This window comes from Paroedura picta, chromosome 1 (assembly GCF_049243985.1).
Source record: "Paroedura picta isolate Pp20150507F chromosome 1, Ppicta_v3.0, whole genome shotgun sequence".
NCBI classification, from domain to species: Eukaryota; Metazoa; Chordata; class Lepidosauria; order Squamata; family Gekkonidae; genus Paroedura; species Paroedura picta.
The window spans coordinates 161,723,018-161,740,693 of record NC_135369.1 but is presented as its reverse complement, the minus strand read 5'-3'; the positions used below and the strand labels follow the sequence as shown (position 1 = coordinate 161,740,693).

Here is a 17,676-nt window from a genome sequence, read left to right as displayed (position 1 = left end):
CCCTTGCAAACTGTTGGGGGTAAGTGAAGGAATGGGTCCACTCGTTAGCGCTGAATCAGTTGGCTGATGATATAATATGCAGAACACAGAATTGGAGGAACATCACAATTTGGCCGTCACCTGATTTCCAGAGGCTTTCCCATGCATTACTGCTTTCCTTTATGAATAGGGATGGGCACTTTCCATAAGTTACAAGGCATGACCATGACCATTCTGAGTTTTGAAAAGCCCTCTGTAGCTAAAGAAGCCATTTTATGCTTATCTGTGAGATAACTGGCTTCTCAGGGGTTCTCTGCTCTTTCTACAATGCCTTTCTAAAGATGGACCTCAACAAGGACCAGAGCCTTTTCGGTCCTGGCCCCCACCTGGTGGAACGAGCTCCCTGAAGAGATCAGGGCCCTGCCTAACCTTCCACAGTTCCGCAGGGCCTGCAAAAGGGAGCTCCTCCACCAGGCATTCGCTTGAGGCCAACCGACTGAGAACGTCTGCTGGGCCCCCCATCAGACGCCCTTCCATGATTGAACAAATTTGATCTCCCCAAGTGTTGTTGTTATTTATGTTATGTTATAAATTGTTACTTGGTTGTTGTGATGTTCTATTGAAACTTGTATGTTATAGATTATTATAATGTTCCATGTAAAATTACATAATGTTCCATGTAAACCGCGCAGAGCTGTAAAGAATGGGTGGTATAAAAATCCAAATAAATAAATAAATATAAATAAATAAATAAAAACCTAGAGATGGCTTGCAGGAACTGGTTGCAAGAAGTTAATGGCTATTAGTTTTAAGTGTTAATCTCAGTGGGCAGTGGTCACAACAAGCTATGGGACAGCCTCAAGCTTAGCCACTAAGTTCAGTAAATCAGTAAATCTGTTGCTGAAAAAATAATCTATCTCCTATCTGGCTGTGTTGACAGTGTTATATATAAAACCTCATTATTTACTTTGGCGGCAAAGAAAATAAGGGCCAATGTTGTCACCATTAAGGCAGGCTCTTAATGCTCCCATTTCTCTGTATTTTTGCATGCTGCTTCATGGTTCTATGGTTTAAAATTTTATGTTTTTAATATACAATTCTATTTGACCTTGCTGTGGCCTATCTCTAAAGATGCTGGCAAAATGTCAGATACTTAAACCACCAGATCACGGCCACATAGCCTGGAAAACTCAGAACAACCATTTGACTCTGGCTGTGAAAGCCTTCGACAAGTTGCTGGTTTTAAACGTAACCTTTTTAAAATTTCAATGCCAGATGCATTCTGCTTGCAGGCAAGTCAGGAAAATTTATTGTTCCACAAATATCACCTCTAGCACACACCATTACTTACACTAGTCATTTCGGGCCCACTTGCCTGACAGCAGTTCTTACTTGTATTAAGTGGTCAGGCAAATGGCTGTTCACAGAACTGATTGCAGGGACTCTAAAGAATGCTGTAGTACTGCTTCTTCTGAGAAGAATACCTCGTTTTATTTTATGTACATTGCTCACTTGTGTAAATGGACATATTCAGCATACATAATAAAGATATCCTAAGAAGGCCATTAAAGCATGCTCATTTTGCAGTGTTCGCCTCAGAAGATGCACTGCTATAAGAATGCCACCTATTACCATGTTTTCCCGAAAATAAAACACTGTATTTATTTTTCCTCAAGAAGACACACTATGGCTTATTTTCAGGGGGTGTCTTATTGGTATTTAGAAAAGTCGATGCCAGAGTGGCCCACAGACTGTTGCTGGTCAGTGCTGGGGAGCAGCAGCTTTACTGGTGTTTGTGGGGGTGTTTGTGGGGGTGAGACTGGGGCGGCCAGCACCATGGTATGGAGGGGCGGGGTGCTGATGATGGCAGTGCGCCAGCCAGCGCCTGCATGCAGGTGCAGAGCTCTGTGCCCACATGCAGGTGCCGGCTTGCGTGCTGGTGCTGGCGCTGCCCCTCCCCTCCATGCCGTGGTGCCGGTCGCCTCAGGCGTCTGTGGGTGCCGAAGGAGCCGCAACCCTGCCACAGCCTATTGCTGGTTGGTGCTGGGGGAGAGAGACCTACAGTGCTGAGTAAAACAGCAGCCACAGCTGTACTTCTATGGCAAATTTTGTGCAAACAGAAATCCTGCTACAGCTTATTTTATGGCTATGTCTTATTTTCGGGGTATGGCGTATATTGCGCAAATGCTTAGAAATCCTGCTACGTCTTATTTCATGGGTATATCTTATTTTGGGGGAAACCCAAAAAGGTTAGGATCTTTTGTTCAGAAAAAAGATATCTACAATCTAGATCTCTCTAGATATCTACAAATATCTCTGAATCACTTTTCTTTTTGGGGAGGGGTGAAACAGATATAGCTGAACTTGAACAGTTCTGCAGGACCTGCAAAAGGGAGCTCCTCCATCAGGTATTCGGTTGAGGTTGACCTGTATCATCACTTCCCAAGGGCCCTCCTCCTGAGCCCCCTCCTATGACACCCACCATAATTCCGCCCAACCCACTTGCTTTAATGTTTGCCACATTTTTCTAGTGTTCCTTGTTGCTTGTTGTTTCACTTCATTCATTATTGTTAATCTAAGTTATCTGTATTGTTTCTGTTCTGTTTTATGTGAACCCCCTTGAGCCTTTGGGCTCGGTGGTATATAAATATAATAAATAAAGTATATACAGTACTTCCCATGTACTTTCACTGCTGCTATTATAAGTTTTGTGGGGGGGGGGGGTTTGGCAGAAATTCCTGTAAGCAGGGACGACTTGTCATTCCTTCCCTCTCTACTTTCCTAATGGTTTTGGAGCTGGGGTTCTAGAAAACAATCACTTACAATTCATCGCTAAATAATTATGGCTTGATTCTAATGGGTAGCTGGGTTGGCTTGAAGTAGCATAACAAAAATTGTATCTGAGGAAGTGTGCCTGTTCACGAAAGCTCATGCCTTGAAAAAATCTTTGTTGGTCTTAAAGGTGCTACTGGACTCAAGTTTTTGTTAACTATATGTTAACTTTTATTAACTTTTCATGGATTGTTACATGGTCTTGCCCCACCAACCACACTGTGTTGTAGGAGCCTAGTCCAGAGATTGCCTCAAGGGTTAGCTCTGTTGAGAATAACTGTACCATCCTGATACTTGTCAGATAGAAATGCAGAATTTCTTGGTCAGGCTCCGTTCTTGGGTTGAGTTTCCCTCAGTGTCCTATTGGACCTCTTACATTTTGGACCTGCACAACAACCTCACAGCCAAGATTTACTCCTGTGAGCAGCTTAGCAGAGGCATTCTGAACTGTGTGTTAATTTGTGGGACATTACAGTAATGGAAGAAAGTGCCTTTGTAATTGTACGTGTACAGAGTGCTTGCCCAGGTAATTGCTGAGATCAGGTATCCTAAATGTAGTCAAAAAGGGGGGGGGTGATCTGTGGCTGGTTGGAAGTTTCATATTTGTAGGCTATGCAGTCTTGGGGATTTGTCCACATCTGTGGATGTCTCTCTTCCTTGTGTCTGATTTTACTTTACACTTCAATGATGGTGGTGGGAACATGAATCTGAAAGTTTTCTCTTCTTCTTTTCTATGGAACTGGGTGCCATCAGTGAATTGAAGCCCCACTAGTTGGGCCACTTATGGGCTGCCACCCATGGACAGTTCCCCAAATGACCCCTCTACCTGTTCAAAAGCACAGTTGCGTTCCAAAAACAAACTTTGTGGGGCCCTACTTTGGTTGCCTACAACATCTGAGACTCAAGAAAGGCTCTTGTCTGTCCTGGCCCGAAAACTTTGGAACTCCCTCCCCAGAAAGATCCATCTCTCTGCCTCTATTGTTACCTTCTGGCAGCAGGTGAGGACTTCTTGTTTGCTTCATCTGGTATATGCCAAAAATGGGCATTGGGCCTCCTTCATAGTGTTGTTCTTTCTTGTTTTTTTTTAATTTTATAATATTAACTGTCTTTTTAATTGCCTAAATGCTTCAGGGTATTATGTTTGCTGCCTTGTGAACCATGAAAGTGTAAAAATGTTTTAAATAAACCTCCCGCACATTTGAACTCCACTTAAAAAGAAACAGAGAGAGAGGGAGAAAGATAGCAAAGTTTTAATATTGGAGCATGATGGTTGCAGGAACACTTCCTTAAATCTCTCCTTTGCTCTCACACCGACTGCTTGTTTTCTGGGAATTAATGGGTGGCCAAGGAACCAAGACTTCTTTCTTTCCCACGTAAATATGAGAGGCTTGAACCCTTGGAGACACTCCCTTGGCAGAAGTAATTAGGCATCAATTCCAGCACTTGGAAGGCTGCCAGAGGCCTTCATGCACTTCTCTCAGAGTAGGACAATACCTTTTTTTGGAGTCTGTTACTGTCTCTGCTCACTTGGGCAGGGCACAGAGCAATAAGTAGGTGACTCCGGACTCACCCCCTACAGCTGAGTTGCTGGTCATTTTGGAGTTGTGTGTTTCCTGGTGTTAGCCGAGGATGCTGTCCGAGCCTCACTGTGGTGGTGGACAAGAGAGAAAGGGCAAGAACCGGCAGCAATAGTCCTGGAGGAAGACTGCCCTTGCAGAAAAGGATTCTGAAATCATGGACTGGGTCAGCTTCTAAGGAGACCGACAGAAAAAAAGGTCAGGCACCTTCATGATACGTCAGCGAGATGTTGGGTCTTCTTTTTGGCAGCCCAGAGCTAAGAAGAACTCAGTTGGTTTCTGGAGCCACCTTGGGGGGAGGGCACAACGTGAAAAGAAGTTTGAAGCCTGAGATCCCATCTCTTTCCCAGCAGAGGTTGAGTTCTCAGAAAGTAGGCAGTGCTATAGGCTGCCACATTCCTCCTATTTCTCTTGTGACATCTGTTCTTAATGTTAAACACTACCTTTTAATCCAGAACTGGTATTTATGCTTTGTGCATATTTGGCTGTTTCTCTACAGCAGGGGTGGCCAAGCTGTGGCTCTCCAGACATCCCTGGTCTACAGTTACCATGAGTCCCTGCCAGTGCCATGCTGGCAGGGACTCATGGGAATTGTAGTCTAGGAACATCTGGAAAGCCACAGTTTGGCCACCCATGCTGTAGAGGATCTAAAGGGATGTATGTGCTGCATTGATCCCTGTTGAAGTTAATTATTGTCCTTTCAGTTGATACCACAGCTTCAATATGAATGCTCATTGTATTACACCCTAATTTTATTACTGATTCTATCACAAAAACTGCTATTGTCAGCAGAAGATGGGAGGTCATGATTTGAGTAAGGGAACAGGCAATAAAACTCCAACTTAAACCAGTTTGCTTGGTAGGACAGGCGACAAGGATTCCTGTGAATATTCAACTCTCTGTATAAATTTAAATTCAATCATAGCTTCATTGACAAACCTTATACTTTATTATTATGTAATATTCAGATATACTTTGGGCTTCATGGGACTGTTGAGAATTTCTACATAGTCACCGACAGCTTTCCATGCCTGTGTTTTATTGCCAAAACCATTTACTATAAACAAGATTTTTAATTAATGTGGCTTATTAATATCTATTGCAGTACTGAGCATCTGCTTGCTTGTAACTGTGGATTTTTCATAAATCGTGTGCTTCCATATTCATTGCTCCAGCACATTCTGCTGTGATAAGGGAATACTAATGACTATGTAAAGTTTGTGCGTCAGATTATTATTATGCATGTTGTGCTTGAATTCATTTCCCATAGACTAATTATCTGAAATGCCATCTTCCGTTTATTATTTTCTGAGCACTGTTCTAACAGAAACAAGTTTTGTCAGTATCAGTTTTTGTATTACTTGGTAGAACAAACAGGGGAAGGGAAAGGGGAGAGGGAGCTGTATGGAAAGGGTTCTGGGTGTAAGCCAGGCTTTCTCAACCAGGGTTTTGTGAAACCCTGGGATTTGTTGACAGTCCTGGAGGGGTTTTCTGAATGGTTGGGAGTTAATAAATTGTTTATATATGTTTTTAATTTGTTAAACTTTTGTCAGGCAATATGACCATTTATGGCAGCCTTCCTCACTTACCATTGAGAAACCCCTTTAGTCTTCAAGAAGCCCCAGAAGTGGTGGCATAATCAGGCGGAATATGGTTGGGAAGCATAGCTGAGTACGCACCCACCTTTGGCCTCTCCTCTTCCCATCCCCTCCAGGCCCCATCATTGGCCATTTTGGGAGGGGGGGGCAGGTCAACATGACCATATATGGTCATATCACAATAAATGTACAATGGATTAAAAATATATTAAAAAGTAGTTAACTCCCACCCATTCAGTTAGTTAAAGTTAGTTAAAGCCTCCATAAAAGTCCATGAAGAAAATGTTGCATGGAATGAAACCAAGTGCAAATACGGGCTGGAGTCATTGCTAATGGGAGTAGATATGGGGGAGAAAGAGACTTTACTCAGTGTTGTTTTTCATGTGGCAGGTGAACTGGCAAGAAAGGCATTGTTTTTTGTATTGATAATCCAGTAATGAACAATCAAATTGATGATAAATTCATTTGAAGTACATTGATCACCCCTCAGAAAAGTTAGATAAGGATACAAATTCTTTACTAGAACTCAAAGATACAGGAGAAGGTGTATAACCCCATAGGCCAGGGGTAGTCAACCTGTGGTCCTCCAGATGTCCATGGACTACAATTCCCATGAGCCCCTGCCAGCACCCGTGCTGGCAGGTGCTCGTGGGAATTGTAGTCCATGAATATCTGGAGGACCACAGGATGACTACCCCTGCCATAGGTGACCAATTTAAAATGGTAAGCACTGGCTTCTTATTTGGGGAGCTGGAAGTGAATCCCTTAGTGGAGTTGCGTAGAGTGAGGCATGAAGCTGGAGAAGGAGAGCCAGACGATTAGAATGTAGTGCCAAGGTATAAATCTGTTCAATAGCGCTGGGGGCATCACAAAAGGAGGCGGTGTTTGTGGAAGGCTAAAAGACAACCAGCCTTAGAACAAAGGGTCAGCAGTAATAGCCACCCTGGATAGAAACGCACAGGGTAGTTTATAGACCGCTGTGCAACAGAAAGCAGGTTACAGACATTCTAATAATAACTACAATGGTTTTTAGAAGGCTCACACTAGGTATTTAGATAAGTAGATCAGAGGGAAAACTGAGACTTAAGACAATTCTAGACAGATACGGTGAGAAAAACCTGACAAACCAATAAAACAAAATACAGATTTTTTCATGTTACAGTGAAATATCAAAGACACATCTTATAAGCATGACTCAACTAAAATTGTTAAAACTGCTCATGTAAAGAATAATGCTGAACAAGAAATGAATTCTAGTATTGGTCACCTATCCTAGCAAGGTTTAAATTTGGGGACACCACCATCGTTAAGATGACTGTTCGGCCAAAGACTTTTTACTGGAATGCAGCCCATGAAGTTGTATTTAAGCCTGTAAAGGTGAGTCACAGAACAGCAGAAATATCCATGTGTTGGATGTGTTAACAGTTTTAATAGAGACGAGTTCTACAAAACCAGCATTTCATACATCCAGTTTAAAAGTGTTGGTGCATTCAGCTGTGCTGTAGGTCTAAATATTTATTTTTATTTATTAATTGGATTTATAGCCTGCTGCTCTTGAAAATTGGCTTGCGGTGGGTCACACAAAACAATCCATACAATAAAACCCTAATTACTACAGTGCAACAAAAACTTGACAGATGGCAAGAAAACAATGGCCCTCCTTAAAACAGGAAGGCCCTTGCGAGGGCAGCATGGGAGAGAACCAGGATGTTCAGGCGCTGATACCAAGGGCGACCCATACGACCTGCTCTAGGACCAGCCCTGACCATGAAGCTGTCAGAAGAGCTCCGTTTTGCAGGCCCTACAGAAAGTGGTTGTCCTTCCAAATTACTAACAAGTGCCCAACAGGCTTATGTTCAAAAAAATGAGAAACGTGAGCAATGGTGTTTGGCTCTATTAAGTATCACACTTGCGTAGGAGGTAAAAACACTGACTGGAGATTTTTTTTCAAATACAGCCTCATGAAAATGAGGAAAAGCTACTATTAAGGAAGATCTAGTACAAATGGTGCATAGTGTGAAAAGGTGTGAAAGATTGTAACGCTATGTTACCGGCAAATGTAATATAATACATTCACCGGAGAAGGAATAATCTTGGAAGAGCAGCTTTTAGTTGCTAATTAAAGTATTCTGGAAATTCATGCTGTTTTGCAGGGATGGCCAGTGAGAATATTGGATATTCTCATACAAAAAGATCAGTTGCATTTTGAAATCCCAAGAAGTCTTCAGTAGCAACTGAGAATGGATATTTGATTTACAGGGAAACAGTATCTTTTGGTTGATTGCTATTTAAAATTTATGGAAGCATGTTTCCTTGAGGATGTCACTGTAAACTGGTAACCATAGAATCATAGAATCATAGAATCATAGAATCATAGAGTTGGAAGGGGCCATACAGGCCATCTAGTCCAACCCCCTGCTCAACGCAGGATTAGCCCAGAGCATCCTAAAGCATCCAAGAAAAGTGTGTATCCAACCTTTGCTTGAAGACTGCCAGTGAGGGGGAGCTCACCACCTCCTTAGGCAGCCTATTCCACTGCTGAACTACTCTGACTGTGAAAAACTTTTTCCTGATATCTAGCCTATATCGTTGTACTTGAAGTTTAAACCCATTACTGCGTGTCCTCTCCTCTGCAGCCAGCAGAAACAGCATCCTGCCCTCCTCCAAGTGACAACCTTTCAAATACTTAAAGAGGGCTATCATGTCCCCTCTCAACCTCCTTTTCTCCAGGCTGAACATTCCCAAGTCCCTCAACCTATCTTCATAGGGCTTGGTCCCTTGGCCCCAGATCATCTTCGTCGCTCTCCTCTGTACCCTTTCAATTTTATCTACGTCCTTCTTGAAGTGAGGCCTCCAGAACTGCACACAGTACTCCAGGTGTGGTCTGACCAGTGCCGTATACAATGGGACTATGACATCTTGTGATTTTGATGTGATGCCTCTGTTGATACAGCCCAAAATGGCATTTGCCTTTTTTACCGCTGCATCACACTGCCTGCTCATGTTTAGTTTACAATCCACAAGTACCCCAAGGTCTCGTTCACACACAGTGCTACCTAGAAGCGTATCCCCCATCCAGTAGGCATGCTTTTCATTTTTCTGACCCAGATGCAGAACTTTACACTTATCTTTATTAAATTGCATCTTGTTCTCATTTGCCCATTTTTCCATTGTGTTCAGATCTCGTTGAACTCTGTCTCTATCTTCCGGAGTATTTGCCAGTCCTCCCAATTTGGTGTCATCTGCAAACTTGATGAGTAGTCCCTCCACCCCCTCATCTAGATCATTAATAAATATGTTAAAAAGTACCGGGCCGAGCACCGAACCCTGAGGTACCCCGCTACTCACCTCTCTCCAGTCTGATGAAACACCATTGACAACAACTCTTTGAGTGCGGTTCTCTAACCAATTCCCTATCCACCTAACGATCTGAAAATCCAGATTGCAGTCCTTCAACTTATCCATCAGAACATCATGGGGAACCTTGTCAAAAGCTTTACTAAAATCCAAGTAAATGACATCAATCAAATTTCCCCGATCCAGCAAACCTGTTACTTGGTCAAAAAAGGAAACTAGGTTGGTCTGGCAGGACCTGTTGGAGACAAATCCATGCTGACTTCCTTGGATCACCAAATTGTCCTCCAGATGTTTGCAGATCGCTCCCTTTAATATCTGCTCCATTATCTTCCCCACAACAGAGGTCAGACTCACTGGTCTGTAGTTTCCCGGGTCATCCTTCCTCCCTTTTTTGAAGATCAGAATAACGTTTGCTCTTTTCCAGTCCTCCGGGACATCTCCAGTCCTTAAAGAGGTTCCGAAGATGATGGACAAGGGCTGTGCAAGTTCTCTGGAAAGTTCTTTGAGTACTCTCGGGTGCATTTCATCTGGACCAGGGGATTTGAACTCATCTAGTGCAGCTAAATGCCTCTCGACCACCTCTCTATCCATGTTAACCTGCCACCCAGACACTATCCTTTGGCTACAGCCATCTCTAGATGTGCCTAAACACTTTGACCTGTGGGAAAAAACAGATGTAAAATAGGCACTAAGCCTTTCTGCTTTCTCTGCATCTTTCGTTAGAGTTTGTCCATCCGCACCCAACAGCGGGCCTATTGCCTCCTTTACTTTACGTTTGCTCCTCACGTAACTGAAAAATCTTTTCTTGTTACAATGGGCTTCCCTGGCCAATCTTAGCTCACTCTCAGCTTTGGCCTTTCTGATGATTGATCTACAGTGCCTAGTAACCTGTAGGTACTCTTCTTTAGAGCTCTGTCCTTCCCTCCATTTCCTGAACATTTTCCTTTTCTTTCTTAGTTCCTCTTGAAGTTCTCTGTTCATCCAAATAGGCTTCTTAGAGCTCCTGCAGTGTTTTCGTATTTCTGGAATAGTCATTGATTGAGCATGCAATAGCTCTTGTTTGAGTAGCGCCCACCCTTCACATGCTCCCTTCCCTTCCAGCATTCTCGTCCATGGTATGACACTCATCATGTCTCTGAGTTTATTAAAGTTTGCCCTACGAAAATCCAACATCCGCGTCTGGCTACGAGCTTCCTTGGCTCCCCATCTCAAAAGGAATTCTATGAGGACATGGTCACTTCCCCCTAGGGTCCCCACCTCCTTCACCTCATCCACCAACTCTTGCCTGTTGGTCAGTATTAAGTCCAGTATGGCTGAACCTCTTGTGGGTTCATCTACCATTTGATAAATGAAATTGTCAGCCAGGCAGGTCAGAAACTTGCATGACTGAGGACGCTTCGCAGAGTTTGTTTCCCAGCACACATCTGGGAAATTGAAGTCACCCATGATGACAAGGTCCTGCCGTTTGGATATTTTCTCAAGCTGCTCCCAAAGTGCAGCATCCACATCTTCTCGTTGGTCAGGCGGTCGGTAGCAGACACCAACCACCACACTGTTTGTTTTCCCCTCGCTTATTTTCACCCAGATGCTTTCCACTGTAGATATGCTCTCCTCCACTAGAATTTCCTGACAGGTAAGCCCTTTCCTCACATACAGTGCCACTCCTCCACCTCTTCGATCTATTCTGTTTTTTCTGAACAGTTCATATCCATCCACCATTACATTCCAGTCATGAGAATCATTCCACCAAGTTTCTGTGATGCCTACTAGATCATACCTTTCCATCAGAATGAGAAGTTCCAGCTCTTCCTTTTTATTGCCCATGCTTCGGGCGTTAGTATAAAGACATCTGAATCCTTTTACTTTTGGTTCCCTATGAGCTGGCCTTGCCGGTTGGGCTGCCTCCGATAGTTTTCCTTCCATACACTCCCTATGTTGATCGTCTCCTTCCCCTAGTGGCTTTAGTTTAAAGCTCTCCTGATGAATCTCCCCAGGTTCCTGCCAAACACATTCTTCCCCAGTTTTGATAAGTGCAGTCCATCAGGTGCTAGTAGGCCTTCCTCAAGAAAGCCTATCCCATGGTCCCAGAAACCAAATCTCTCCTGCCGGCACCAACTACGCAGCCACTGATTCACTTCCATTATCTTCCTCTCCCGACGGATTCCTCTTCCCTTGACATATATTGCACATCTGTTTTGCAAAGCATGGTGTATGTTCTTATGATCAAGTAAACTCATGTAAAAGTATATTAGGGCACTTTATGGAGGTCTGACATTTGGCCCATGCTCCAACAGCTGCTCTGGCTTCCAGTAGAATTCCAGATCAGGCGTAAGATTCTGGTCATCACTTTTAAGGCCATACGCGGTCTGGACCCAGTGTACCTGAGAGACTGCCTTTCTGCCTACACCCCTCAAAGAGCTTTATGCTCCATCACCTCCAACTTCCTGGTATTTCTTGGCCCCAAGGAAGCTCACTTGACCTCAACCAGGACCAGAGCTTTCTTCATCCTAGCCCTCACCTGGTGGAACGAGCTGCCAGAGGAGATCAGGGCCCTAATGGAACTAGATCAATTCCGTAGAGCCTGCAAAAGGGAGCTTTTCTGCCAGGTTGAGATCGATCTGAACCAGTCTCCTTCCATTGGCCCCCCAAGCCTCCCTCCCATGAAAACCACCACCGATTTGTCCAGTCCACAGGGCCATCAGTATGCTGTAGATTAGTGGTCCCCAACCTTCTTTTAGTCAGGGAACGCCTCTGAGGGTGGGAGAGAGCCAGCGGCCCGGCCGCCACAGCAGTTGCCGCGCATGCGCGTTTTTGCCAATAGGTGGCGCTAACGCGCATGTGCAGAGCTGCCGCACATGCACGTTTTCACCAGCAGGGGCGCAAACACGAATGCTCAGCAGCTCCGTGCGTGCACATTTGCGTTGCTGGCCTGCCGGCGGCCGCGCCTGCCTCTTCCCCCCTCTCGCTGCGGGGGGAGGCAGGTGCGGCCACTGGCGGCCCGGTATTATGGCCTTCACGGCCCGGTACCAGGCCATGGACCGGGGGTTGAGGACCCCTGCTGTAGATGAATTAATGTTCTCACCATTGTTCTTCTGTTCTATTATATTGTTCTATTATCACTGTATTGTTATTGTTCATAACTACTGAGTTATCTGTATTGTTTCCCTGTTTTATGTAAACCGTCCTGAGCAGAACATAAATATAATAAAAATAATATAAATAAAATAAAATATTACATGATAATTGTAGTAGCATCGAGCTGGGATCCTACTAAGAATTTTTGCCCGCAGAAGGAATTCTGTCACTGGAACATAACCTCTTTGTCTTCTAATCTCTGTAAGCCAAAATATGTTCCTTCCAATGCAGCTCCTAAGCGATAATCTCCCCCACCCAAACAGCATAAACAGAAAGTTAGCGACACCCCCCCCCCCCAAAAAAAAAGATTGGCAAGAACTCTCAGGACATTTCCTTGATTTTACCTGTATTTTCAATTTCTGTATATACTTTTAATTGTTCCAGTATAAAGTATGGATTAAAATTTATTCTGACTTTTTAATGCGTACTTAGCATCTTCCGCCAAGCTGGTGAAATCATGATTCGCAGCCTTTGTAAAAGAAAATTCTTGTACTCGGAATTAACTAGAGAATCTTGAAGATTCCAGACAGAATATAGAACTGGAGCATCTTTAATGCCTGTCTGGTTTTAATAATTTGGTGTTGAAAACCCAGTGGATATTATTCTGATAGTATTTAAAATGCTAAAAATAACCCAGCTGCCCACTGGCAACGAAGCTAGCATTTGTCCAGAACTGCCTGCGTTGCATTTGCCAAGAATGTTAAGACTTTGAAAAATCACTAGTCTACTAGAATAGCTGAGAACACTTAGCTTAATCTAAGTGAACACAGAACAATATCCCAGCATTCATTATGCTACTCCCTGGCAGCAGCAGCACTGCATAGTACATGTTCTTCAATTTGCTTCATGACAAACTTTACCTTGAAATTGGCATACAGAGTTTAACTGATGAAAAGAAGCGTCATTGTATCGTCATTGTACTTACAAAGAACGTTACTAATGTGAGTCAAAACGTTAAGGTGTTGAAGAATTGGCTGCTGAGGAAAGGATGTGCAGTCATGGGTTTAAACTTCAAGTACAACGATATAGGCTAGATATCAGGGGGGGAAAGTTCACAGTCAGAGTAGTTCAGCAGTGGAAAAGGCTGCCTAAGGAGGTGGTGAGCTCCCCCTCACTGGCAGTCTTCAAGCAAAGGTTGGATACACACTTTTCTTGGATGCTTTAGGATGCTTTCAGCTGATCCTGCGTAGAGCAGGGGGTTGGACTAGATGGCCTGTATGGCTCATGGGAATTGTAGTCCATGGACATCTGGAGGGCGACAGTTTGACTACCCTTGCTGTAGACAGTAGCAGGGTATATTGTCGGCAGAGGATGAAATTTAAGGATAAACCGATGAATGAACTGCTGATGAAGATAAGTTTTGTAATAGTGGTTGTCAGAGCAGATACGGGGACAGCTGTTGTCATAGTTATGGATGGAGCCCCTGTGTCTGTTAGATGGCTGACGGCTGCTGGTGAATAGCTGTTTCTGTTTATGAGGCTAGGGCTGCCATTAAGGCCTGCCTGCAAGAGAAGTGTCTTTGTGTCTGTAATAGGCTGCAGATCATTGATGAGTTGGATATGAGACTTTACTGGGAGCTCTTGGTGACAAGCAGAAGTCTGTCTTGGCTACAAAAATCTGGACGTTTTGTCATGACCATTCATGCGTGCATCAAAATGGCAATGTGTCGACATTGGCAGTGGATGCTGCAGATTATGGCACCATAGAAGAAGAGTATCCATTCTAACTTCAGTAACAATATTTTCAAGTAACAGCTGAACTCTTTCGTGATAAATTTAGTCCTTAAGCTGCTATGGCTTGCCGAAATATTTTGTTGCTTAGTTGCAAAAATCTGCAGTGCCTGCCACTTTTGTAGTGTGATCATCTTGGATAGTATTAATTTGCCGTGAATGAAAACAGTGAACAATTGCTATATCATATCATATGCAGCTTGTTTCCTGGCATGGTAATTGCAGAGTTTCAGAAAAGAAAGCTGTAGAAACCGAATTATAGTTCCTAGTCATTTTTTGAGTTACAGTGTGTTTTCCTGTTTAAAATTCTTCATGGGGTTGTTGAATAATAAATCAGAAGAGCATCCTGAATATCTGAAAGATTATTGTTGCAATAGACTTCAAATACTGTGGTGTGTGTGTGCACACAGCCACCCACCCATACCAGTCTATTTAAAATGAATCCACCTCTGCCAGACTAATTTGGAGGGTATCGTCTGGGTACTTTAAATGTGGCTTGAAACTGGCCCTTTTACACTTAGTTCCCTTTGGGAATACAGTGGGATCTATAGCCTTCCCCATTTATGAACCTCACCCCTTTCCTTTTCCACACTTACTAATGAAGTAAGGCCCTGGGAGCCCTGCCCTGTAATTCTATGGAGTAAAGATCAAAGCTTTTCTCCAGCATATATAACCTTTGTCCAATTCAAGTGAATAAGAATAGTTGGTTCTTATATGCCACTTTTCTGTACCCGAAGGAGTCTCAAAGTGGCTTACATTCGCCTTCCCTTTCCTCTCCCCACAACAGACACCCCGTGAGGTGGGTGAGGCTGAGAGAGCCCTGATATCACTGCTTGGTCAGAACAGTTTTATCAGTGCAGTGATGAGCCCAAGGTCACCCAGCTGGCTGCATGTGGGGGAGCGCGGAATCGAACCGATGCCAGATTAGAAGTCCGCACTTCTAACCACTACACTAAAGTGGCTCATCTGTTGGAGAGAGAATCACTGAAGTCAAAGGCAGGCTCCTTGGAGGATGGATCTTATTCACGGCTGCTTGACCCTACCTGGCATTGGGATTCCCAAATCCCTATATGTTGCTGCACCTGCTCATGATAGCATCTAGGGCTTAAATCATGAGACCTTATTTTACTGTTCGTAATACCTGGAGCTTCTGCTAATGCTTTGCCTGTTGCGCTGACTTGGACAGCACTAGAACGAATCTATCTGGCTGACAGTCTGAGACAACTGTACTAGTGGAGAGACATTATTGGTATCTGTGATGTTTAAAATCTTTCCTGCTGCTATTGCTTCAATCAGTATGCTTTGCTGTGTAAATCAGAAATTCTGGCCATGCATTCTATAACAGTGGTAACGTTTACCCCTGAAGTCAGCAGATGCGGGGGGGGGGGGGGGGATACGATGACAAGAAGGGGAAAAATTCAGGCAGTAGTGTGCATGTGGAGGGAACTAGAGGGAGGGAGCCTCTGAAAGGTGTAGCATTTGTGCTGCCTAGGCCCATTATGCATGGAGTGGAAAGTCTGCATTCAGGGTGGAATGGCGGCGGCTAAAATCACCAATTATGCATGCTGCAGGCGGCAACCGGGTGCAGAGTCAACGTATGCCACCGAAAAAGCCACGTTAGCAAGATGCGGAAGAAAGTGGAGCTTCCTGGGACCAGGGCGCAACCAGAAGCGACTCCGGAGTAGCTGCGTGCATAATCGGATACTCTGGGTTTTGCCGCCGTTGTGTTCCGTCCCATGTGTAATCGGTTTGCTTCACTTCTTCCTCCTCCTCGTTCTCCATGCCACCGTTTCAGCGGCCATGCATAATAGGCCATAAAGTATTTTTCTGAAGTAAAGTAGCTAATGGTGAGTGTAGAAAGAGGAGGGAAGGCGTGAGGATAGGAGTCCTTTTGTGCCAAGTACAGTTGGTTTGAACAAAATCTCCTGGCTATTTGGAGGCTCTGAGATGAAGTGTTTGATAAAAGTAGATTTTCCTGTTTTGTGCAGGAAAATCCAGCTGCAAAAGCACATTGAAAGTTTGGAATGAACAGTAGAAGGACCTGTGCATATGCGTTACATATACCACTCTCAAACATTTCAGGAAGGTAGGTAGTCATATCTGCCAGCACTAGCCTTTTCTGGATCCTAGCTATAGTGCATAGAATCATAGAGTTGGAAGGGGCCATACAGGCCATCTAGTCCAACCCCCTGCTCTACACAGGATCAGCCCAAAGCATCCTAAAGCATCCAAGAAAAGTGTGTATCCAACCTTTGCTTGAAGTCTGCCAGTGAGGGGGAGCTCACCACCTCCTTAGGCAGCCTATTTCACTGCTGAACTACTCTGACTGAAATTTTTTTTCCTGATATCTAGCCTATATCGTTGTACTTGAAGTTTAAACCCATTACTGCATGTCCTCTCCTCTGCAGCCAACAGAAACAGCATCCTGCCTTCCTCCAAGTGACAACCTTTCAAATACTTAAAGAGGGCTATCATGTCCTCTCTCAACCTCCTTGCATGAATGGAACCTTTCCCATATTGTGCCATGCCTATGCCTATAGCATATCCAGGGCATGTGCCAGCAGGGACTCATGGGAATTGTAATCCATGGGCATCTGGAGACCCACAGTTTGATCACCCTTGGGCATATTGGCAAGGCAAGCTTGCTTCCCACTGTATGCTAAGCTTCCTTCTTGAGCCCCTTCCATTCTCCTTATCTGTAGGACTTTATTCCCCATTCAGTAGTGTAGCCTGTTCTGATCTTTGTACATGGAGGACTGAATTTTGCTTTAATAAATGATTGTGACAAAGAAGATTGAATATTGTTATGTAAATCAAGAAACCTGACAGGTGTTACTTGGTTGCAAACAGTACATTTTGAAAGGAACAGCTTTTAGTTCAGATAGAGATTTTTGTTAAATGACAAAAGTAGGAAATCAGTGGAAAGCTTAATTTTCAGACATCCTTTGGGTGCCTTTAATGAAGAGAATTCTGGTGATATTTTTCTCATAAAAGATGCACTTGTATTTGGTCACTAACTTGTGACAAGAAATTATACAAAACTACACTGCTTATACGAATTTGCATAGAGATGGCTGAAAGTATCAGCCTATCTAATTCTCAATATGGCCAATCTGATGGACAATGAAAATGGATCCTCTCTGTCCTCACTGTTGCAAAAAGATTTATATTATAACACTAGAAAGATAAATGCTCACTTCCAGGAATTCAGTAGGTCAAGGACTTTTATTAACATTTGAGTGTATGGCATGTAGGTGAGAGTTGCTACTTCAAGTATTTTTCTGAAGTAGAGTTTGGGAAACTTCTATAGGCTTAGAGCTGTACACTTGCCACCATTGTTATAATATATTTAATTAATTTCCCACCCCAAAACCACCACAGTATTGCCAGCCTACAAACCTTGGCTTCTGTTGCTAAAAATCAGGGGAAGGGCCCTTTCCAGGGATGATTCAGCCTTTTGATGGGAAG

The 17,676-nt window shown here is 43.7% G+C and overlaps 1 protein-coding gene across 3 annotated transcripts in view; it reads left to right on the top strand.

Moving 5' to 3' along the window:
• MBOAT2 (membrane bound glycerophospholipid O-acyltransferase 2) overlaps positions 1-17,676 on the top strand; it is a 123,790-nt gene that overhangs the window by 69,342 nt on the left and 36,772 nt on the right. The window contains exon 2 of one of the 3 annotated variants that reach the window (XM_077310403.1): positions 16,197-16,294. The exons of the other annotated variants lie outside the window; for them this stretch is intronic. Coding sequence (XP_077166518.1) covers positions 16,233-16,294 — 62 coding nt within the window. The 5' untranslated portion in view covers positions 16,197-16,232. The remainder of the gene's footprint in view (positions 1-16,196; positions 16,295-17,676) is intronic. 3 annotated transcript variants of the gene reach the window in all.